Source organism: Aquarana catesbeiana, linkage group LG07 (assembly GCF_042186555.1).
Source record: "Aquarana catesbeiana isolate 2022-GZ linkage group LG07, ASM4218655v1, whole genome shotgun sequence".
Taxonomy (NCBI): domain Eukaryota; kingdom Metazoa; phylum Chordata; class Amphibia; order Anura; family Ranidae; genus Aquarana; species Aquarana catesbeiana.
The window spans coordinates 235,695,897-235,721,372 of record NC_133330.1 but is presented as its reverse complement, the minus strand read 5'-3'; the positions used below and the strand labels follow the sequence as shown (position 1 = coordinate 235,721,372).

Here is a 25,476-nt window from a genome sequence, read left to right as displayed (position 1 = left end):
GAGGAGACGGAGATTAGTGGCAGCCAGGAGGAGGCGGGGCTAAGTGTCAGCCAGGAGAAGCCTGGGACCAGTCGCAGCCTGACTGAGTCTCAGGTCCCTCCCCTCCGCCTGCCATATAAACGAGCCAGGAAGGCCACTCCGAGTCCCGTGCAGGATTCAGCATTCAGGCTGATCCAGGAGGCTTCTGCGTCCCTCAGAGCCTTACCAACTCCTGAAGAGGCCTTTGCCTGCATGGCTGCCACCAAATTGCAGGGCATGCAGGAGGGTCAACGCAGGCTCTGTGAGGACCTTCTGTACAAAGTCCTATGTAAGGGGGTGAGTGGGGAACTAACACCCAAGACGGATGTCATTAAGTTGGACCATCCTCCTCCTCCTCCTCCTCCTGCTGCCACAACTCCACCACCACAGCCACCGCATGGAAGGAAGCGTGGAAGGAACTCCAAAGAGTGATGGCCCTGGGTTCAGTCTGGTCTGACAGAAGCTGCAGTCTCTCGTATGACCACAGCCTGGGGACACAGATGATATCTGCTGCTTTCCGGATCTCTGGGACTTCGGGACCAGACTGCCCTCCCTTAGATAAGGACTCCTCAGGCCACCAATTTGGCTTTCAAATTATTAATGTCTGCCCTGGGGGTCCAAGGCTTCACCCACTTCTGCAGTTTCTCAAGCGTTGCCTCCCTCTTTGTTTAGTTGTGACCCCTTAATAAAAATTTTTAGGTAAATTCTACTCTCCTGTGTGTGTTTTCATCCAAAAAGGACAGTTTGTTGGTGACGATTCAGGTACATTTCTAAAGTACAATGTGAAATTAACAAGGGACAACAACACCAAACAATCTCCTACAGATTAAATAGAACAACATATCAATGGTGTTGTGGGAACTTGACACAAAAAACACACACAAACATTTTCGGGAGTACAAAAAAAAATACAAACACAAAAAAAGAATCTACATTAAAGCCAAAAAATATATAAAAAATATACAAAAATATGTTGTCAGATGTGAGAAATCAAAATATATTGAGGGAATCACGATAAATAGTAACGAAATAAGTTTGTGAGAAGTGTGTGTGAATATGAGCAGCAAAACTACTTAATTTTTGGCACATTATAAAGAAGAAGAGATTGCGCTGTATTAAACCATTTTTAACATTGCAGCGTGACGAAAGTGCTGTATCCATTGCGAACGCTAAGTTTACCAGAACGAGCTGTTCCGTCTTGGAATTTCTTTTGAGCATGCGTGGCACTTTGTGCGTCGGAACAGGCCACACACGGTCGGAATTGGCGCGATCGGATTTTGTTGTTGGAAAATTTTATCTCCTGCTTTCCAACTTTGTGTGTCGGAAAATCCGATGGAAAATGTCTGATGGAGCCCACACACGGTCGGAATTTCCGACAACACGCTCTGATCGGACATTTTCCATCGGAAAATCCGACCGTGTGTACGGGGCATAACATGACGAACTATCATAATGACGTGGTAAAGCACCTTAAGCTTTCTTAAGAGCTGTTCCACAATCAGTGTCAGAACAAGGTCCTGTCAAGGCAAAGAAAGTATTTTTAGCCCTGTCATTCTTGTCTTTGGTGATTTACCCTCACTTTCTGCCTGGTGGTGAACCATTGTCAGCAGAACAGAAGATGTTAAGTCAAATCTTTCTAATGGAGTCCTGGACAATCCAACAGGCGTTTTAACCATCCCCCATCCTATCCATTAGTATACAATATACTGTATATGCTTTTTGTTAATGGACTCTGGGTAAAAGAAAAAAACACCCTTCCAGTGTGGGTCCTCCTAGAATCCAACTGTTAAATGCTAATTTTTACCTGGGGTACCAACAAAAATGACTTTTTTTTTACCTCATAACTTGCTGCCCTGGCAGCCGGCGCTCACCTCTTCTTTCTGATGCTCTAGCTTGTATGCAAGCCATCGGTGTCCTTACTTATAATGTAGGACTGGTGGTCCCCCATTGTACTTGATGATGCCAGAGCTGTGACTACTGGCTGAAACACCCCATAAAAGAGGTTTGGGGGGACCTGGTCTCTTGAAAAGAGGAGGCTGTGGGGATAGCTGCATAGGTAAGTCAACGTTCTTTTTCTAGGACCCTAGGCAAAAACAAGCATTTGACCATTGCACTGTGGGGGAAGCCCCGCTGCAAGGGTTGTTTTTTTACCATTGTACTTGATGATGCCAGAGCTGTGACTACTGGCTGAAACACCCCATAAAAGAGGTTTGGGGGGACCTGGTCTCTTGAAAAGAGGAGGCTGTGGGGATAGCTGCATAGGTAAGTCAACGTTCTTTTTCTAGGACCCTAGGCAAAAACAAGCATTTGACCATTGCACTGTGGGGGAAGCCCCGCTGCAAGGGTTGTTTTTTTACCAGGGCTTCAGAATTGAAATATAGTAAAAATAGTCCCTAGTTCTTAGCTGTTAGTCAGTAGGCACCCACAAATAGCAATCCCTGTTTCACTGAATTTACATATTGTTTGAAGTGTGCTGACAGGATGAGCTACAGGGAAAATACTATTACAGTGTGACATATGTTTAATTTTCTCAGAGTCATTTATTCTCCTCCTTCATCTTTATCAACATATGAGAAAAACAGATAATTGCCATGGCCTCAGAGATATGCTTTGTAGCAACTGTCTTGGGAAACTTGAAATGATCTTAAAACAAGGTCAGAGGGCAAACATCTAAAGTGGAGCAAGTAGGTTCAAGTTTATCAACTCTAACTTTAACTTTAACATATCATTTAGTGTTCAAACTTACACATCATCCACAAAGCAAGGGTATGGCATTTGCTGCACATAGAGACCTGTTGGCAATTTGTTGTTTGTCTGGGACTTAATAATTCCATGGTCAATCATGTCCTGAAGGTAAGCAAAACCTCCCCAGATATAACGAAAGTCTTCTAGTGGGTCAGCCCTTGGGCCTGGATCCCAATATCTATAGGAAAGATAAGTACATTTGTGATACAAAGCAAAATACCAAAAGTAAAGAGCAGAAAAAAAAATGATTATGAGCGACTTAAATAAAAACTGGGATGGCAGTACTCTTTAGTTCCCTTTCCTTCCATATGTGTCCACAAGGCTTAACATTTGGTCTGTTTTAGATACATATTTTGAACCCTTCTGTTTTGCTTTATAAATTACTAAATAATGTCCTGATGTCCCATATGCCATACTGAAATGGCTGATGTCACTTGACACTAACCACAATAGTATATCTTTGTTCACCTAGTTCAATCACTCTCTTTTTTTGTTCTTTAGTTAAAAACGCTGACAAGAAGGAAAAGCCACAGAAGCCACCCTAGGGGTAGTATTATTGTCTAAAGCTGGCCAAACTCACAGAGGTCAAAGCTGTTCAAGGTCACGGGAGCAACTAATAGGATTTCAATCCTGTTTTTCTTTGATCACATTAACCTGCATACTTTACCTGAGACCACCCAACTAAATGCTCATGTGCCATAATCCTGTTACATAGAAACCATGCGTACCAAATAGGATTTCATTTACCTTTACAAAGCTGCCTTGGCCTTGGTAGGGTACAAAATAAGAGCATCAGATCTCAAAAAATATACTGAAATGCTAACTATTAAAATTGTTTTATTGGTAAGCAGACATAGATCAGTTAGGGGAAGATTTCTGATTGGCTGCTGAACTTTGCATATCAGAAGTGCATATCAGAAGTGCCATTTGCGCTGTCCTATTAACGGCTTGCCGACCAGCCGTCGTCATTATACTGCGGCAGGTCGGCACGATCCCACGAGCCATCTTAGCTGTATGTTGGCTCCTTTGAAGCGGTTGTATACCCGCAGGGAAAAAAAACAAAAAACCTGTAAGGCAAAGACATAATGAGCTAATATGCAGCGCATACTAGCTCATTATGAAATACTTACCTTACCTTAGAATGAAGCATCGGTATCTAATCCCGGTCCACGCCGAGGGAGCTGACATTTTGCCTTTGGCGGGTCTTCTGAGTTTGTGACTCCGGCGCTGTGAGTGGCTGACGATGACGTTACTCCCGCACATGCGTGCAGGAGTTTTCTTCCCAGCAAGGTCCGGCAATGTCTGCCGGACCCTCAGCCGAGCACTCACAGCTCATGCGCCGCTGACATCAGCGGCTGCATGCAAAGTGAATATCTCCTAAACTGTACAGGTTTAGGAGATATTAATTTTACCTACAGGTAAGCCTTATTACCTGTATGTAAAAATGTATAATCAGGCTATACAACCGCTTTAAGCGGGATAGCGGGTGCGGCGCACTGCGAGGGTGCCGATGGGCGTGGCTGGAGGTCGCTCTGACTGTCGGCCACGCGCGATCGTGGGCATGAGAGCCAGAACAGGGACGTGTGTGTGTGTAAGCACACAAATCCCTATTCTGTGAGCTGAGGAGAGACAGGTCGTGAGTTCCTACTAGCTAGGAACAGCGATCTGTCATCTCCTATAGTCAGTCCCCTCCCCCCCACAGTTAGAACACGCACTAGGGAACACAGTTAACCCCTTGATCGCCCCCTAGTGTTAACCCCTTCCTTGCCAGTGACATTTACATAGTAATCAGTGCATTTTTTATAGCATTGATCGCTGTATAATTGTCAATGGTCTCAAAAATGTGTCAAAAGTGTCCGATGTGTCCGTCCTAATGTCGCAGTCCCGATAAAAATCGCAGATTGACGCCATTACTAGTAAAAAAAATAATAATAATAAAAATGCCATAAATCTATCCCCTATTTTGTAAAAACTATAACTTTTGCGCAAACTAATCAATATACGCTTATTCTGATTTTTATTACCAAAAATATGTAGAAGAATACATATTGGCCTAAACTGAAAAAAAATAGCTTTTTTTTAAAAAAAAAATGGGGATATTTATTATAGCAAAAAGTACAAAATATTGTGTTTTTATTTAAATTGTCACTCTTTTTTTGTTCATAGCACAAAAAAAAAAAAAACGCAGAGATGATCAAATACCACCAAAAGAAAGCTCTATTTGTGGGAAAAAAGGACATCAATTTTGTTTGGGTACAACATTGCACAACCACGCAATTGTCAAAGCGACGCAGTGCCGTATCGCAAAAAATGGCCTGGTCATTAAGCAGCCAAATCTTCCGGGGCTGAAGTGTCATAAGAGAAATACAGTATGTGGGCTACCTATGTTGACCTTTTGTTTTGAAAATGCTAGTTCCCTGGCTGTTGTGCTTATGCTTTGGCTGCAATATTTGATAGGTAACTGAGGCAGAACCGGTATAGAAATTCTAGAATATACATGTTTGATGTCTCACAAAGAAATACATTTTTTTATTAATGATCATAAAGGTGAAAATTTAATTGATTTGCTTGCAAAGATTTTGTGACAGTTTATCCAGTAGAAGACCAAGCCTTTTCTGGCACTTTTTGTTTACAAGTTGAAATCAGTATTTTTTTCTAGAAAATTACTTATAACCCCCAAACGTTATATATATTTATAAATATATAAATATTATAAAAAATATAAATATTTTGTTAGCAGAGACCCTAGGGAAGAAAATGTCGATTGTTGCAATTTTTTATGTCACACGGTATTTGCGCAGTGTTTTGTTTTTTTTGACAAAATACACTTAAATGAATAAAAAAATAAATAAATAAACCGTATATATCACCCCATTTTTTTTGTAAAATATGAAAGCTCATGTTACGCCTAGTAAATAGATACCTACCATGTCATGCTTTAAAATTGCGCACACTCGTGGAATGGTGACAAATTATGGTACTTCAAAGTCTCCACAGGCACAAGTTAAAAATGTTTACAGGTTACTTTTTTAGAGATTCAGAGGTCTAGTTGTAGAATTATTACTCTCGCTCTAACATTTGTGGCAATACTTTACATGTTGGGTGTGAATAGCGTTTACATATGCAAGCATATCTTACATATGTGGTCGCTTCTGCACATGAGCACGGAGGGATAGAGGCACTTTAAAAAAAATATTTTTATTTTTAAACTGTCCTTTTAATTTTTTTAACACTTATTCCTATTACAAGGAATTTAAACATCTCTTGTAATAGAAATAAGGATGACAGGTGCTCTTTATGGAGAGATCTGGGGTCAAAAAGACCCCCAAATCTCTCCTTTACCTTTAAAAGCAAAAGATCAAAAAAATGTTTTTGATCTTTTGATTAAAAAAAGTGGTTATTTCCGCCCTAGGCCGGAAGTGACATCATGACATTGCTCCGGTCCTGCAAGGCCATAGATGCAATCAGAGATGATCTGGTGTCTGTTTGCCTCTGTGACCAGCCATAATCTGGTAAACCACTTGCAAACCACAACGTATATATAAGTATTGCGGTTGGCAAGCGGATAATTAAAAAAAAAACTATATATTTTTCTTATTTTTTTAGATTCTTTGCATGTCATAAAACAACGAGTTCATAGCCTGGGTTAGAATGCTTGGAAGCAGCATCACGTTAATTTAAAACTGTATTTTTGTACTCCAAAATACTACTTAAGGGGGGTATGGTTTTGTGGGTGTGGCTACAAATGGAGGTGTGGTTTTGCTGGCATGGTCAATTGGGTATTCCCAGATATCATTTTGAAAATCTGGTAACCTTACCCTACAGAAATTCTACTACCCATGACATCACTGAACTGAACCAAAGACTTGTGGAAAAAGGTATGTATACAGATTTTCAAAGAAAGATGGTGAGGATACTTCGGGGGGAGGGGTTAGGGACAACAGACACAGCACATAGATACAAAAGTTTGTTTTTGGAGTGAACTTTGGTTAATGCTAAAAGCACTTGTTTGAACTATACGCTACTCTTTATTGGTCAACTGTAAAGACATTTATAAAGCATATAACATCTACCTATCTTTAATTTTGTTAGTCTTCTCCACAACATCAATATCCATGCGAATTTTGTACTTTACATGAGGTGGAATTTGATTGGTCCATGGGTACATGTCCATGAACACAAGACCAGCCCAAAATTTATTTTCCTCCAGAAGGTAAAGTGCATGGTGTGTCAAATGAGATTCATCATCATGACCTTCAAATTTATCCAAAGTTAGGCACTGCAAACACAAAACAGTATTACATCAAATCAGACAGGTCACAAAACGATATCACAAACATTTATTTATGCAAAAAATGGTTACATTTGCTTCAATATAGTGTTTCCCAAACCTGTCCTCAAGTCCCATCATGGAATGTTTTGCAGGTAACCTCACACAGACACCTATAGACACTATCTCAAGCATTGTTTACATCTACTCTAGAAAAATCTAGTGTGGGACTTGAATTACACCTGAATTGGATGTACCCATATTTTTTGCGCAATGTCCCATTCTACATACCTTTTAAATATCCACTTTGGCAGATCAGGTCCAATTTTCACGCAGTGCCACCAGTACAGCTTTTTGACCTTGGGTTTTGTCTAAACATTATGACTTTGGTGGAAATGTGGAATGGGGCTTAAGGATGTTTTTAGCTTCACATATCCCTGCATAAAATCTGTTTAACGCATTACCAAAGCCAAACTTCTTTTTTCGCTTTGGACATAGTAGAGAATGTTTAAGTGAGGGAAATAAGGGAAATATCCTCTTAAACAGTTGTCACAGGGCAAGTTCCCTCATTGGAAGGTTTCTACTCTACTCTTTTTGGTGACAACTCAAAATTTTTGATTTTTCCCTTGCTTTCAGTTCCAGTGACACAGGACACAGTCCAAACAGAGAGAATTAATCTCTTCAGTGGTAACACAGACAACAATAAAAAGCTGACTAGGGTTCTGGCCCTTCACTACACTATTGAAAACTCACTTTCTATATGCAGCCAAGGAGAGGATCATAAATCAAACTGAAAATGGTTTAGAGGTAGTAAAATTACGATCTTGTCCAACAATTAATAGAGGAAAAAAGATAGGGCAGTTCCAACACTACATTTTTGGATTTCTTAAATATTGTTTTTTTAGGTGAGCCACATATTTCATCATCCTGTGAGACTTGCACTTTTGACAGCTGGGTTTTAATATTGCCTAGATGTAAGCATTACCTATACAACCGGACAGGGCCAGCTTAGCCATTGCGCAGGAGAGGTAAAGAGGTGCATTTTCCCAGTGGTTATTGGTCATATATTTTTTCCCATCATTAACAGAAATACAGTTATTACATATAACCTTACTTACACAATGTTTTCAAATACTTGAGCCAGACATTTGATTTTATAATAAAATAAGCTGGAATTGTATTTGTGAAAGAGATTCTTTGACACATAACTCAATAGCAGGAAATTTGAAATAATCCTGTGCTTCACATTTAGTAATTCCAATAAGTTAAATTGCATGATCCTCTCTGCTGATACTCACTGTTGGTAAAAATCGACCAATTACCTTACATCAAAGTATATGGGCACAGGTCGTTAGTCTTTTGGCAGACATTGTTTAATATATAAAGGCTTCTTTGTCAAAGAACTCTGTTTGCTAAAATTACCTTTTACAGCTTTATAATGTTAGGAATATTTCAGAGATGATGTTCCAAAAGAGATGAAACAGAATATTTTAAATTCTATTATGATAATTTGGGTGTATTGTGTATCCTGTTAACTAATAACAATATAATGAGAAATGAGTCTTATATATTTTGGTTGAATTTATGCCCTCTGAGTAGATAAAGCATGTCTTAATCAAATGTATCTTAATGTACTCACACAAAGTCATTGCTCAATGTGGTTGGATAAGAAAATGGTTAGGGTCATGCATTCCATGACTTCTCTAAATATGTTCTGAGCTTTATTTTCCTGAAAGTGCTGTGGGGACTTTTCTCCTACTAAATCAGTGGTCAGATCATTTCTGCAGGTATATGACAGCTGTTTAACACCTATGGCTTTTTTAATTGACCATATACCATGATCACAGACTTTACCATATCTAAAGTTACCTTCATATCTTAGAGAATGTTTTTCCAATCTGATCATTTACAGTCAGATCAGGGAGGAACTGTATCTTGGTAAGCCTTCCCAGGTGCCTCATAGCCAAGTCTTATCATAGATAGGAGAGGTCAACCAGGATAGAGTTATGTAGGGTACAAAGTAGCTGTCTGTACCAAAGCAAAAAGGAGTGTGCATAGAAAAGAAAGGGTTTTACATAAACCACAGACCAGAATAAGGAACTCCATAGAGGCAGGTTAACATGTCTGGCAGCTATATAAGTAGCTACCAAGGAATATGTAGACAGTATAAGTATCTTGCAAAGACTACTTTATGAATTTCATAACCCATGATTGCCTATAAACATTCACAGTGGCAACCATAAATGATTGAATGTTTCCGGGGTTCAATGTTATACAACCTAGTTTGCATTTGATGAACTAGAATTTTGTACTAGTAAAGGAAGGAGTGCAGCAGGTGCTGCTTAACATGGAAGAGAAGCATAGAAGCTATGCTGTTTTACTCAGTCACTCATCTAAAAACCTCACACAAAAAAATTGAAAACTCTTATCATCATTCTAAATAGATTGTCCACACTTTTTACAAACTTAGCTGTTAAAATATTCTTTTTAATGGACTTATAATATAATGGAGAGCTATCGGGTAAATGAGTTCTCTGGGTGCTCCATTTGGACAGATTTGTGAAACCATGTCATCATGAAAGCTGCAATTTAGCAAGATGAATGAAGGCGTTCTGGGTCACTTCATTATTTTACAGCTGCCAGCGTCATTTAAATCAGTCACATTTTTGTATAGATGTGCAGAGAGTCAAAAGACAACTAAAGTGGTGCACTAAACCCTCCTACACTAAGATGAATGTAATAATGGGCTGTACCCATAGAAGATTAGAGAATGCTGCACAGCGTCTCAGAAGTGCTGGCATTGATTTGCTTGGCTCTGTGTGTAGGGTATGATACATTTGTTTACAGGCAATCGTTGTACTTTGTCTTGGCAGTAAACTCATTTCCCCATATTTTTCAATTATCTGCCTCCCTATGCTGCTATTTCATGGTGCCATTAAGAAATGGAAACAATGCGACATCCCTGCTGATAGAGAAAGAGCTAGATGGGAATGACAAGGGAGGACACGCAAGCCAAGGAATTAATTGTTTACCCTTTGATTAGACAGAGCATGCCTGACTGAGTTTAACTTAACTTCCTGCTCTTATTTTAAGAGCAATTACTAGCTATTTATTTGTATGTAAAAGGAGAAAGCAAGAGAGAAAAATAACCTAGGTTTCATCAACAAAACAGGACCACTCATTGGTTCATGCAAGAACAACAGGGAAATACAGTGCCTTGCAAAAGTATTCACCCCCCCTTGGCATTTTTCATGTTTTGTTGCCTCACAACCTGGAATTAACATGGATTGTTTGAGGATTTGCATCATTTAATTGTCAGAACATGCCCACAACTTTGAAGATTTTTTTTATTGTGAAGCAAACAACAAATAGGACAAAATAACAGAAAAAGTCAATGTGCATAACTATTCACCCCCATAAAGTCAATACTTTGTAGAGCCACCTTTTGTGGCTGTCACAGCTCCAAGTCGCTTTGGATAAGTCTCTATGAGCTTGCCACATCTTACCACTGGGATTTTTGCCTATTCCTCCTTGCAAAACTGCTCCAGCTTCTTCAAATTGAATGGTTTGCGCTTGTGAACAGCAATCTTTATGTCTGACCACAGATTTTTTATTGGATTGAGGTCTGGGCTTTGACTAGGCCATTCCAACACATTTACATGTTTCCCCTTAAACCACTCAAGTGTTGCTTTAGCAGTGTGTTTGGGGTCATTGTCCTGCTGGAAGGTGAACCTCCGTCCTAGCCTCAAATCACATACAGAGAGGTACAGGTTTTGCTTAAGAATATCCCTGTATTTAGCACCATTCATCTTTCCCTCAACTCTGACCAGGTTCCCAGTCCCAACTGCAGAAAAACATCCCCACAGAATGATGATGTCACCACCATGTTTCACTGTGGGGATGGTGTTCTTTGGGTGATGTGATGTGTTGGGTTTGCTCCAGACATAACATTTTCTTTGATGGCCAAAACGTTCAATTTTAGTCTCATCAGACCAGAGCAACTTCCTCCATACATTTTGGGAGTCTCCCACATGCCTTTTCACAAACTCAAAACATGCGTTTTTGTTTTTTGCTGAAAGTAATGGCTTTCTTCTGGCCACTCTGCCATATAGCCCAACTCTATTGAGCGTACGACTTATTGTCGTCCTATGCACAGATATTCCAGTCTCTGCTGTGTAACTCTGCAGCTCCTCCAGGGTTACCTTAGATCTCTGTGCTTCCTCTCTGATTAATGCACTCCTTGCCCGGTCTGTGAGTTTTGGTGTGAGGCCGCCTCTTGGCAGGTTTGCTGTTGTGCCATGTTCTTTCCATTTGGTTATGATAGATTTGATGGTGCTCTTAGGGATCATCAAAGATTTGGATATTTTTTTATAACCTAACCCTGACTTGTACTTCTCAACACTGTCCCTTAGTTGTTTGGAGAGTTCCTTGGTCTTCATGGCAGTGTTGGTGCCTCTTGCTTAGGTGTTGCAGCCTCTGGGGCCTTTCAAAAAGGTGTGTATATGTAATGACAGATCATGTGACACTTATATTGCACACAGGTGGACATCATTTCACTAATTATGTGACTTCTGAAGGTAATTGGTTGCACCAGAGCTTTTTATGGGCTTCATAACAAAGGGGGTGAATACATACGCACATGCCAATTATCCATTTTTTATTTCTGAAAAATAGTTTTATGTATATATTTTTCTAATTTTACTTCACCAACTTAAACTATTGTGTTCTGATCCATCACATATAATTCAGATAAAAAAACATTGAAGTAAAGGCTGTAATGTAACAAAATAAGTAAAAAGCCAAGGAGGTGAATACATTTGCAAGGCACTGTATATGAAATAAGAAGTGAAATCAGGGAAGATACCCAAAAATGTCAGCTGATATTTCAAATCAGACATGTCCAACTATCGCTTTTTACGTCATATGTGGCCCTCCCACTTCTTTGTGACCCTAGGTGAATAAAGATTAAAACTGACTAGGGCACCCATTGTTTTCTAGCTGATAATGGCTATACTTCCTTACATAAATTTGCAGGGTAGTAGTTGGAAATGTTTTAAGGTCCCTTCCTTTGAGATAAAACATTGTATAATTACACAATTGTTACTATAATGTTAAATCCTGATGTGCAATCATCTTTGGTCTGGATTTAAGATTGTGTAGACCTCAACAGACATATTTTTGCCCCATGCAACTTAATTTCACTCTGTTCAGCCAAATGTTTGACATGGCTGATCCATTTATATGTTCATCACAGACAGTGGAATTAGAAATTATGGCCTGGGAGGCAAATCCAATGAACTGACCCCTTCACAGTAGGGACAGTCACGTCTGAGCTAAAGAAAAGTGCATCATATGATGGGCAAGGTGAAAGGTAGGCGTTTTCTTATAGAGAATATAGTATATAAACAGACTTATTTACTGTATATGTGCTAAAAAAAAGGGATAAACTGTAAACAATTAAGTAATTTATGAACAGAGCAAGATGACTACTGCTCTGTAAAAATTAAATTGACTCACTTAAAAAAATACCATGTCATCAGTGGCGGCCCATCCATTAAAAGGGGAGGCCCCTCTTCACTGAACACACAGAGAAAGCTGGGAACTAGCTGCCGCTGAAGGGGACAGAAACAGACGTGGCATGAAGGAGGGCTGTGCTGCCAGGGATACATGTGGGAGGACTCTGCTCTGCTGATGGGGACACATGTGAGGAGGACTCTGCTGCTGATGGGGACACATGTGAGGAGGACTCTGCTGCTTATGGGGACACAGATGTAAGGAGGACTCCGCTGGTGGGGACACAGATGTAAGGAGGACTGCGCTGATGGGGACACAGATGTAAGGAGGGGCTCATATGATGGGGACACAGATGTAAGGAGGGACTCATCTGATGGGGACACAGATGTAAGGAGGGACTCCGCTGATGGGGACACAGATGTAAGGAGGGACCCTGCTGATGGGGACACAGATGTAAGGAGGGACTCCGCTGATGGGGACACAGATGTAAGGAGGGACTCCGCTGATGGGGACACAGATGTAAGGAGGGACTCTGCTGATGGGGACACAGATGTAAGGAGGAACTTCGCTGATGGGGACACAAATGTATAAAGGGGTTTTGCTGATAGGGACACAGATGTGAGGAGGACTCAGCTGCTGGGGAAACAGATGTGAGGAGGGCTCCGCTGCTGGGGGCACCCTTTGGAAAGAGGGACTCCACTGGGGACACTGATGTAAGGAGGACCTCTGCTGGGGGCACCTGATGTAAGGAGGGACTCTGCTGGGGGCACCTGATGGCATCTGGGAGCAGGTGACCTGGCAGGTGACACGCTCAGGGCTCCCACTGATTCTGCATTATGGTGAGTTGAATGATTTAATTTTATATTACAATGTAATAATAGAAATAATGCGCTTCAATCATCCTGACACCATATCAACCATGGTGCCGGGATGATTGAAGTGCTAACACCAGGTGTTTGGAGTATCTTTATCTGCTGATTGTTAAACTTTCTGGAATACACATATTTCTAGTGTTGTGTAGGATCTGGGCCTGCTGTCCCTCCATCCCTCTCTCCCTCCCTCCTTCGTTCATCTCAGATGCTCCACTAACCTTAGAGCCACACCCCTTTAAGTCACGCCCACTATTTTGCTGAAACCACGCCCATTTTCACCAAGTGGGAGGGGTCAAAAAGGAAGGGCAGGGTCTGGGCCCCCCATCCTAAAACTTCACCAGCCGCCACTGCATGCCATCATCACAAATAATCCTTATCACTCAGCTTACTTTACCAAATGTACTCAAGACATTTCATAGTTTTACACCGCTATAGGGTGCTTAGTCATAGCTGTTGGAAGATGGAATGACCATCCATATATATGGGGATGAAGAAAAGGTCATCCAAACAGGAAATCCCTCTGATAGACAACCCACATAGATGTGTCAGTCCAAATTCCTGGACACATACAAAACACCTGGATATCTTAATCAATAAACTTAACCTCTTCCCACCTGCCGGCCATCAAATGACGGCTGGGCTCTCGTTCTGGGGGACGTCATATGACGGCCGCCCAGAACGACCATCCTCACCTGCCGATCGCAGATGCGCCGTGTTGCTAGGACATGGCGCAACCTCCGATCTGTGTAAAGAGCCGCGGCTCTTTAACCATGTGATCGGCTGTGTCCAATCACAGCCGGTCATGTGTAAACACAGAGATGCCGGTAATCGGCGCTCCTCACCTCACACTGACAGAGTGTAAGGAGAGGAGAGCTGATCAGAGGACATCTAGGAATGTAATCAGGGCACTGATCATCAGTGACCTGATTACAATTAAGTGCCACCAGTGCCAGAACTGTGTGCCCACCCCTGCTAGCAATCAGTGCCAATCCAATCTGTGCCCACAAGTGCCACCAATCTGTGGCCACAAGTGCCAGCAATCAGTGGCCATTAGTGATGCCAGTCAGTGCTGGCTATCACTGCTGCCCATCAATGCCCATCACTGCTGCCCATCAATGCTCATCACTGCTGCTCATCAATGCTCATCACTGCTGCTCATCAATGCTCATCACTGCTGCTCATCAATGCCCATCAGTTTCCATCAGTGCTGCCTATCTGTGCCCACCATTGCCACCCATCAGTGCCACATATCAGTACCACCGATCAGTGCCCATAAGTACGTCATAGTCGTGCCTCCTCATCAGTGCCACCTAATCAGTGACCATAAGTGCCATCTCATCAGTGCCCATCAGTGCAGCCTATCAGTGCCCATCAGTGCTGCCTTATCAGCACCCATCAGTGAAGGAGAAAAATTACTTATTATATATACAAAATTTACTGACAGAAACAAAGAAAATCTTTTTATTTTTCAAAATTTTTGCTCTTTTTTTTTTTAGGAAAAAATAAAAAACCCAGGAGTGATTAAATACCACCAAAAGAAAGCTCTATTTGTGTGAAGGAAATGATAAAAAATTTCACATGGTTACAGTGTATCATGACCGCGCAATTGTCATTCAAAGTGTGACAGCGTTGAAAGCTGAAAAATGGTCCGGGCAGGAAGGGAGTGTAAGTGCACAGTATTGAGGTGGTTAAACATGATATCCAAAAATAACCTAGTAGACATACCAGATGCATCAGACAACACAAAAATGCATGATGAACAAACATAATGTGTAAATATTCATACTTAAAATTTAAAACAAATTCAAAAATGAAAAAAAGATATATGAAATGATGAAAAAATAATAAATAAAAGAATGAAAAAGCGAAAAACTGAAAAACCAAGTACCATTGTGCGTATGTATACAAATGCATTTTAAAAACATGAACTTTTGGAAATAAAATAAAACACATTGTCTTTTGGTTTTTCGGTGTTTGTTCTATATAACAGAGTAACCAGAAAGAAAAGAATAGAATAGAATCAGTATAAACCCCTTTCATGACTAAGCCTATTTTTGAAATTTGGTGTTTACAAGTTAAAATCCATATTTTTTGCTAGAAAATTTCTTAGAACCCCCAAACATTATATTTATATATATTTTAGCAGAGGATCTAGAGAATAAAATGGAGATTGTTGCAATGTTTTATATCACACGGTATTTCTGCAGCGGTGTTTTAGACGCAAATTTTTGGAAAAAGGGACACTTTCATGAATTTTAAAAAATCCAAACAGTAAAGTTACCCCAATTTTTTTGTATAATGTGAAAGATGATGTTACGCCGAGTAAATAGATACCAAACATGTCATGCTTTATAACTGCACGCACTCGTGGAATGGTGACAAACTACGGTACCTAAGAATTTCCATAGGTGACACTTTAAATTTTTTTTACGGTTACCAGGTTAGAGTTACAGAAGAGGTCTACTGCTAGAATTATTACTCTCGCTCTGACGATCGCAGCGATACCTCATTTGAACACCGTTTACATATGCGGGCACGACTTCCGTATGCATTTTCTTTGCTGCGCGAGCTCGCGGGGACGGGGGCACTTTAAAAAAATGTTTTTTCTTATTTATTTTATTTATTTTTATAAATTGTGTTTAAAAAAAAATATTTTTTTTTTTTACTTTTATTGCTGTCACAAGGACTGATTGCTAGCAGGGGTGGTGACAGGTACTCTCTATGGAGGGATCGGGGGTCTAAAAGACCCCCGATCCCTCCTTTGCACTTCAAAGTATTCAGATCACTGAAAACGGCGATTCTGAATACTATGTATTTTTTTTAAACTGGCGCCATTTGCAGCCGAGTAAATGGGAAGTGACGTCATGACATCGCTTCCGTGTTTACAATTAGAAGGCTGTAACGAAGCCGCCCAAGGCTTCGTTCCAGCCGCCGGAGGCAGCTGATTGGTAATTGGGCCTCCCGATGGCACGGGAGGCCCAGTAAGAGTGGCGGAAAGCGGCGGGAGGGGGGGCGTCCCCTCCCGCTCCTCCGGTATAACAGACAAGTGGCTTTTAGCTGCATCGGTTGTTATACTCGGATAGCCAATCGCCCGCTGTAAACAACGGTACCGGGATGATGCCTGCAGCTGCGGGCATCATCCCGGTATAACCCCAGAAATCCGAGTATGCACATCTGCGTACGCTCGGCGGGAAGGGGATACAGGGCTTTTTTTCTGCCGGAACTTGGCGGAATGCAGTTCCGGCACCTCTGACAGGCAGCCCTCTCTGCTTTGACCTCTCACACTAGCGCTGAGCACACAGGGCTGCTGCCTTTTGAGATTTTCGGGTCCCAGCATGGCAACATACAGCTGCCTGTGTTGATTCAAGCGGCAGCTTCTGTCCCCGCCTCTTCTCACACTGTAGCACGGAGCAGGGAGCAGAGAAGCCCTGAAACTCCGCCCCAGCTACAGTTCTCAATCATCTGAGGCATAACACATGGACTGGAGCACTGGATCATCAGTGGAAGAGGTGAGGGAGTTCTGAATGAAAAACGTGGGGGGGGGGGGGGAGCCCTCCAGAGACTGAGTTCACAGTGAGAGGATAACTGTGAAAGAAGGGAATGGGGGGGGTGATTGTGCAGTAAGATGGGGGGGTTGAAATTTGTCCAGAGAAGAGAACTGGGAAGGGAGCTTTGTACAGAGGTAAGAGCTGCAGAGGGCAGAAGGCAGGTTGTGTAAAATGAGAGCTGTGGAGGGTGGGGGAGGTTGTGTAGAGGTGAGAGCTGTAGGGAAAGCTGGGGGTGCAGAGGTGGGTGGCAAAGGTGGGAGCTGTGGATTGGGGCGAGCATTAGGCCCCTTCACATTTTTAGGCAGATCTGAACGGTCGCTCCATACATCTCTATGGAGCGACGGATGTCAGCGGTGACATGTCCGCTGAAATCCGATCCGATCTGCAAAATCCAGACGGATGGAAACCCTATTTTCCATCCATCTGGCGGATCAGATCGGATGAAAACGGACAGGCGGTCTGTAATCATCCGATCCCCCCCCCCCGTAGGGGAGAGCGGACTCTCTGACAGGTGCAGAGATGGACTTGTCATCCGCCGGGTCAGCGGACAGAGTGAGAAGGAAAAAAAAGCTGATCACTGGCGGCTGTGAGAGGGACATCAGTCCCGATCACAGCAATCTGCTGCAGACCCTCAGTGCCCACCTGTACCCCCTGCCAGTGCCGCCTAGCACTAGGCAACAGTGCCGCCTACCAGTGCCCACAGTGCCACCCATCAGTGCCCACAATGCCACCCATCAGTGCCACCTATAAGTGCCCGCAGTGCCACCTATCAGTGCCCATAATCAGTGCTTCAACAACAGTGCTGCACATCAGTGCCCATCAGTGTCACCTACCAGTGCCCATCAGTGCCACCTATCAGTGCCATCTATCAGTGGTACCTATCAGGGCTCATCATTGCCACCCATCAGAGCCCATCAGTGCCATCTTATGAGAGGCCATCAGTGCCGCCTTATGTGTCCCCATCAGTGCCGCCTTATCAGTGCCGCCTTAACTGTGCCTATCCATGCCCATCAGTGCCCACCAATGCCGCCTCATCAGCGCATATCAATGAAGGAGAAAAATTACCTGTTTACAAACTATGAAACATGATTTTTTTTTCAAAATTTTCCATCTTTTTTTGTTTGCTTAGCAAAACCCCAGCTGTGATTAAATACTACCAAAAGAAAGCTCTATTTGTGGGATAAATTTATAAAAATTGGTCTGGGCAGGAGGGGGGTTTAAGTGCCCAGTAAGCAAGTGGTTAAAGGCCTCTGGATGGTACCCCTGAATGCTGTATAATGGGTTTTGCATTATATACCCCTGAGCCCTGCACTCTGTATGCGGGACTGCATATTTACATAGCTTTACCACTGTTCTCTGTGTGCTGGTCTCTATGTTACATATTCCTGACCCTTGCACTCTGTACACAGAAATATATGCTTCATATTTCTGAGAACAAGGGATGCTTCGCATTGAATGTAAGTACTATCCTGTTTGCTGTTTTTTTTTCTGTACCCTGTGTGATATGCACCGCTCACAATTGCACAATACACACTCCTGAGCCCTGTGTGTTATAAAGTCCTGAGTCCTGTACTTTGTGTTTTACACATTCCTGAACCATGTGTGATACACAGTTCTAAGGCCTCGCTCATTACAGTTATTTGATGCCACTGTACTTCTCTTCTCTAAAGAAGGTGTGTTTTGGGGTGGAGTTTGGGCATGGTTTGGGGTGGGGTTTGGGCGTGGTTGTGGGCGGGGATTTGGGCTGGAAGGGTGAGTTCCTGCACCTATTTTCTGACAAAAAAAGCCCTGAGTATATATACATCAATAGTATTATAATGCAAAATATGTCACTGATTCCAGCACTACTATGTAAAAACTATCCAAAAGCACCTTGTCCCCTTTTAATGAGGGGGCCCCCAGATCCCAGTGCTCCCTATGTAAATGAGTATGGTGTACATAGTACCCCTACCCATTCACCAAAAAAGTGTCAAAAATAAAAACAGAGAGACAGTTTGACAATTCCTTTATTTAAAAAACAAAAAAAAAAACAGTGTCCCCCCTAAACTGTAAATCCATCGCCAATCAGGCCGGCTCCTGCACCTGAAAAAAAAAAACCCAAAAAATGCTCCCGCCATCCATGAAGGCTGACCCCATACTCATTCACATGGGGGGGGGTGCCAGGATCTGGGGGCCCTCTTGTTAAAGGGGGCGGATTCCGATAACCCCTCCGCCTGCATACCCCCACAGCCACCAGCCAGGGTTCTGGGGAAGAGACCCTTGTCCCCATCAACATCCCCATCAACTGCAATCACGAGTTAATTTAAATGTGATTTAACTTTTTTGGTTATTTAGAAATGTCATTTTTGCCGCTTGTTCTATACACCCTACAGATGTGCCGCTTTACAGGCAGACTAAGGGGACCCCCAGGCACAATATTTAAAGGAATTTTTAGTTTTTATTGCTGCACTTTATGCATTGCTCCTGAAAAAACAATTAAAATAAAAAAAATGTTTTGCATTGATACATGTCCTCCAGGGCAGTACCCAGACCCCCTTTTATGGCCAACTACTTGCATATGAAACCTTCAAAATGGGCACTTTTGATTTTTCCTGTTCAGCTCCCATAGACTTCGATAGGGTTCACCGTTCGGGTTAGAACTTTTCCCCTGTTCGGGCGTTCTGCTACGAACTGAACAGGGGAGTGTTCAGCCCATCTATAGAATAATGTAATACCATAAACTGTAATAGACAAATTACACAAGTATAGTAACAAAGTATCTAGCACAATATATATTCATTATTATATACTGTATCAATGTCAGGGCTGGGCTCAGCCCTTCCTTCTCTGAGCTGGCCGCTCAGCTGTCGGCTAATTGCCAGCTCCTATCTCTCCACAGTGACTCACCTGTTGATGATATCCTGCTCGTCAGTCCTGCTTACTTAAGCCGTCCAGCCCAGATGATCTCAGCCTTTGCCTTGGTCAACATCACAGAGACTTTCTCCTGCGCTCCTGTTAAAGACTTGCTTGGCTGACATTCCTTCTGGCTCCAGATCCTGCTTGCTGTTCCACTACGCTCATTCCTGGCTTCCTGACTTTCTGGCTGGTCTGACTATTCATTCCAGTTAACGAACTTTGGCTATGTTTTGACTACGTTTGTTATATTTACTTTTATTATTAAACAAGTGTGATTTAACTGTACTTCTGTCTCGGTCTGATTTATAGGTTTCTGACAATAAAATTACTTACCTCCATATATTTGTTAAAAAGACGCAAAACCTGATCAGTTAAATTAAAAACATTTCTCCAGTCAAAGTTTGGCTGTCCCTCTGGTCTTGAGTCGGGATTTCCATTGTACAAAAAATTTATGACATCATCAGCATTTATGCCATCATCCCCAAGCTGTCTGTTGAGGAAATCTCTCACTGTTGGGTTTTTAATGGTATCCTAAATTTAAAAAAAAAGCAAACATTAATATTCAACCTTAGTTTCTCCTGTTAAATTATGTCATAGCTAATATGTGACTTTATCTGTCACAACAGAATATATTTTAACGTAAACGCAACAGTAACTTAAAATATGTGCTTGCTGAGATCACGCAGTTCTTTCCCTTTAAATGGAACAACATACAGCATAGCAAATATACATAAAACCATGGAATCATTTAAAGTCTGCAGTGGAACAGGTGTCTTTTATAGGTAATTTGTGATCCTCAGCAATGCATCCAGGCTCACTGAGCATGGAACTTAAAGTCAGACAACAAGTTTTACTTCCAGGTCAATATCAACCTTGAACCTGATGTGACTGGATGACTCTGTCTTTAAAGTGGAGTTCCACCCAAAAATGGAACTTCCACTTTTTGGATTCCTCTCCCCCTCCGGTGTCACATTTGGCACCTTTCAGGGGGGAGGAGGGAGCAGATACCTGTCTAATACAGGTATTTGCTCCCACTTCCTGGCATAGCTCACAGCGGCGCTTGCGGTGACCTATGCCACATCCGGCGCCTACCCCGTCCTCCCCCTGCTGTATTCTGTGAGACACAGAACACAGCAGGGACCTGAGAGGACGCGCAGCGTGGCTTGCGCATGCGCAGTAGGTAACCAGGAAGTGAAGCCGCATGGCTTCACTTCCTTATTCCCTTACCGAGGATGGCGGTGGCAGCAGCTGAGAGCCGAAGGACGGATCGGCTTCGGGTGCCAACATCGCGGGCTCCCTGGACAGGTAAGTGTCCATATATTAAAAGTCAGCAGCTGCAGTATTTGTAGCTGCAGGCTTTTAATATTTTTTTTTCAGCGGACCTCCACTTTAACTACCATCACCTGCAATGTGACTGCTTGTCCAGCTTATCATATATACGAGGGATCTAGTGGTGGCTAGTGTGGTGGTAGATTTTTTTGGGGGGGGAGGGGCGGCAAACAATCCACCCAACACCACCCCCCTCCCGTCGGTCGGTTGGGTCACAGGCAGCCCCGCACTTACCCCATCTAGGTCACAGGCAGCACTTCCTCTGGGCAGCGGGGGGGCGGCTCCTCCTCCTGGTGCTTCATGGCGGCTTCCCCTGCGTCTTCTCCCTCCTCCTCGGTGGCCAATAGGATCGGTTATCCTCTCGGCCAATCGGGTGACGGGTCTCACCCTTTTTTGAAGCTTATTAGAGCCTCTGGCTCTAAATACGTACTTCTAAAAAAAAACCCCATTGTAATCCATGCGTCCGGCACCCCGCATGTACATTAGGGGACCGGTGCATGGATTAGGGGTGTGGTGCCCCTGGAGGGGTCTTCAAAAAGTTTCTGCACTTTTATATATATAAAATGTTTCTGCACTTTTCTTTAACTAAGTTATATGTATATATAAAAGTGAAGAAACACTTTGAAAAACCAACACATAGAGTATCACACAAAAGTGAGTACACCCCTCACATTTTTGTAGATATTTTCATTTTATCTTTTCATGTTGCAAGAAATTACACTTTGCTACAATGTAAAGTAGTGAGTGTACAGCTTTTATAACAGTGTAAATTTTCTATCCTCTCGTCTATACCGCTGGCAACAAAAGTGAGTACACCCCTAAGTGAAAATGTCCAAATTGGGGCCAAAGTGTCAATATTTTGTGTGGCCACCATTATTTTCCAGCACTGCCTTAACCCTTTTGGGCATGGAGTTCACCAGAGCTTCACAGGTTGCCACTGGAGTCCTCTTCCACTCCACCGTGATGACATCACAGAGCTGGTGAATGTTAGAGACATTGCGCTCCTCCATCTTCCATTTGAGGATGCCCCACAGATGCTCAATAGGGTTTAGGTCTGGAGACATGCTTTGCTAGTCCATCACCTTTACCCTCAGATTCTTTAGCAAGACAACGGTCATCTTGGAGGTGTGTTTGGGGTTGTTATGTTGAAATACTGCCCTGCGGCCCAGTCTCCGAAGGGAGGGGATCCTGCACTGCTTCAGTATGTCAACAGTGCATGTTGGCATTCATGATTCCCTCAATGAACTGTAGCTCCCCAGTGTTGAACTTCCAGTGACCAGTATGAAAGTGAGAGCGATAACACCAAATATAACACACCTGCTCCCCATTCACACCTGAGACCTTATAACACTAACGAGTCACATGACACCGGGGAGGGAAAATGGCTAATTGGGCCCAATTTGGACATTTTCACTTAGGGGTGTACTCACTTTTGTTGCCAGCAGTTTAGACATTAATGGCTGTGTGTTGAGTTTTTATGAGGGGACAGCAAATTTACACTGTTATACAAGCTGTACACTCACTACTTTACATTGTAGCAAAGTGTCATTTCTTCAGTCTTGTCACACGAAAAGATATAATAAAATATTTACAAAAATGTGAGGGGTGTACCCACTTTTGTGAGATACTGTATGTATATATATATATATATATTTTTTTTTTTTTTTTTTTTTAAATCAAGTCCATTCAATTTAAATAAAAGAAGGATAAAAGCTGAAAGGAACCCATAACTATAAGAAACCATACAGGGAAGAAAGTAAAGACATAAATATCAAATTTTGTATCTATGGCCGCCTACATAATGTAGTTTGAGTATAAATCTCACAAATAACTTGTAGTAGCATAGCTAACATTAAAACTTCATTGTAAATTGTTGTTTGAGATTGTAAATGCACATACCCGAATGACATTCATATGGACACTGCTTTGAAAGAAGTTCCACAGTTGGGGTCCCAATTCTTCCCAGGCCTTTCCCATTTGTCTCAGCCGCTCTAACTGCTCAAAAGTTGAGTTTGCCTGTAAAAGATATGGAGGGATGGATAGATAGATACATAGATAGATAGAACTATCGAAATCATTCAAAAGGTATGCACATAAGCCCACTTAAAGGAAAACTTTCCAGTATGCAAAAGCTAATTGTCTGTCTGTTAAAGCAGAATTCCATGTTTCAGTGAACTGTAATTAGTTTGTTTGGACCAAGCTGGAACTATTTACTTACTAACAATTACAGCACCTGTGAGCACTGTATAATCTGTATGAAGCCTCAGCTACATACAATATATAGCGATGTGTTATGGCAGCAGGGCAGCAACTTCCCATCCTACTCCCGAAACAAAATTGCTAAGGGCCATTTCACACCATAAGAATGCCGCCCGGATGCGTTCTGGATGCTTTTCTGCATGCGTGTTTTTGACCCATTTTCAGTGTATTTTTAATGCATTTTTAGTGATGAGTTGGCATTGATGGGCACTGATATGCAGCACTGATGGGCACCGATAGGTAGCACTGATAGGCGGCTGTGATGGGCACTGACAGGTGGCACTGATTGGCACTGACAGGAGGTACTGATTGACACTGCCAGGTGGCACTGATGATGAGGTACTGATGAGGTACTGACAGGTGTTACTGCTGGGCACTGATTGGAACTGTGATGGGCACTGTGGTAGGCACCAGCAGGCTATTATTGGGGCACTGCTTGGCAGCTGATGGGCACAACTGATTGGGGCTGTGCTGATAATCAATGTGCTGATTATCAGTACAGACCCCCCCCTCCAATAGGGAGAGCCGCCGATCGGCTCTCCCTGTCAGCACGAACCAAGGAATGCCATTAACCGGCACTTCCTGGTTCACGCGATGATCAGCTCTGATTGGTCACAGCTGATCACGTGGCAAGAAGCCTCTGTCAGAGGCTCCTTACCACGATCGGAGATGCAGCGTGTCAGACTGACTCACCGCGCTGCGCGCCAGCATGTTATCCCACTGGACGTCATATGATGCTCAGTCAGGATATCAGAACCACCGTCCAGCTGTCAATCTGCTATAGGCCAGGCGGGAAATGGTTAAATAACAAACTTGTCATACTTACCTGCTCTGTGCAGTTGGTTTTGCACAGAGTGGCCTGGATCCTCCTCTTCTCGGGTCCCTCTTCTGTGCTCCTGGCCCCTTCCTCCTGTTGAGTGCCCCTACAGCAAGCAGCTTGCAGTGGAGGCACCTGAGCTCAATCACAGCTCCCTTTGTCCGTTCAGACATGGAGCCGTGACCCAGCCCCGCCCCCTCTCTCTCCTGATTGGCTATCCGACTTTGACTGACAGCAGCGGGAGCCAATCGCACTGCGCTGTTGTCTCAGCCAATGAGGAGTCAGGTCCCAGGCAGCTGAGACACTCCTGCAACACTGCTAGATAAAGTTGGATTCATGTAAGTATTCGGGGGGCCGGGGGGGAGGGGGCTGCTGCACACAGAAGGTTTTTTTTATCTTAATGCATTGAATGCATTAAGATAGAAAAAATCTTCTGCCTTTACAATCCCTTTAAATAAGAACATGTGTGTTGCATTTAGGTGTGTTCAGGTACATTTTACTGCATTCCAGTACAGTTCAGTGTAGAAAAAAATTTCTACTTTTTTTTCTGGAACTGGGATGCCCTGAAACTGTCCACACTGGTGCAAACTATGCCATTGAAAACCATATAACCTACTATCCATGCGCTTTTGATGCAGAAAAAAAACGTCAGTGCACTGCATGTGGTGTGAACTGGCCCTAAGTGATACTCAACTGCTCACAGGAAGCTTTGTATTCTATGAATGAATACAAAGTTTCCTCTGATTGGCTGAGGCAGACAAGCGGGTGGATGGCATCACAATCTCCACCAGCTTGGTCCAAATAAATTATTCAAAGTTCACTAAAATCTGGAAATCAGCTTTAATGTGACCTTCTAACTTTAAAGCGGAACTAAACCCATCTATTAACAGTTTAAAAAAACAGTTACATACCCAGAACGTGCCAGGAATGTAATTGTTACGTTGGTTTGCTCTCAACCAAATTGTCAAACCATCAAATGGCTAATGTCATATCTGATCACATGTGCAGCATCATGGCAATTGAAGATCAAAAGGAAGCCAAGATGGCGCTTCCTTGGCTGAAGGCAATAGGAGGGTTTACTTCTGCTTTTGTGCTCACTTAACCAGAAGCAGCATGTAGATATAGAACACTAGGGATAATCTTCAGGTTCAGGTTTGGGGAGCGTTCAACTTGAACTCTGGCTGTTTGAGGTTTGCTGAATGGACAAGC

At 42.7% G+C, this 25,476-nt stretch overlaps 1 protein-coding gene across 2 annotated transcripts in view; it reads right to left on the bottom strand.

The window, feature by feature from the left end:
- The window catches only part of ABCA4 (ATP binding cassette subfamily A member 4), a 450,770-nt gene that overhangs the window by 237,382 nt on the left and 187,912 nt on the right, over positions 1–25,476 (bottom strand). For both annotated transcript variants that reach the window (XM_073593112.1, XM_073593113.1), the window contains exons 11-14: positions 23,091–23,207; positions 20,196–20,393; positions 6,837–7,042; positions 2,765–2,941 (exon numbers count right to left, since the gene is read on the bottom strand). In XM_073593112.1, coding sequence (XP_073449213.1) covers positions 2,765–2,941; positions 6,837–7,042; positions 20,196–20,393; positions 23,091–23,207 — 698 coding nt within the window. The remainder of the gene's footprint in view (positions 1–2,764; positions 2,942–6,836; positions 7,043–20,195; positions 20,394–23,090; positions 23,208–25,476) is intronic.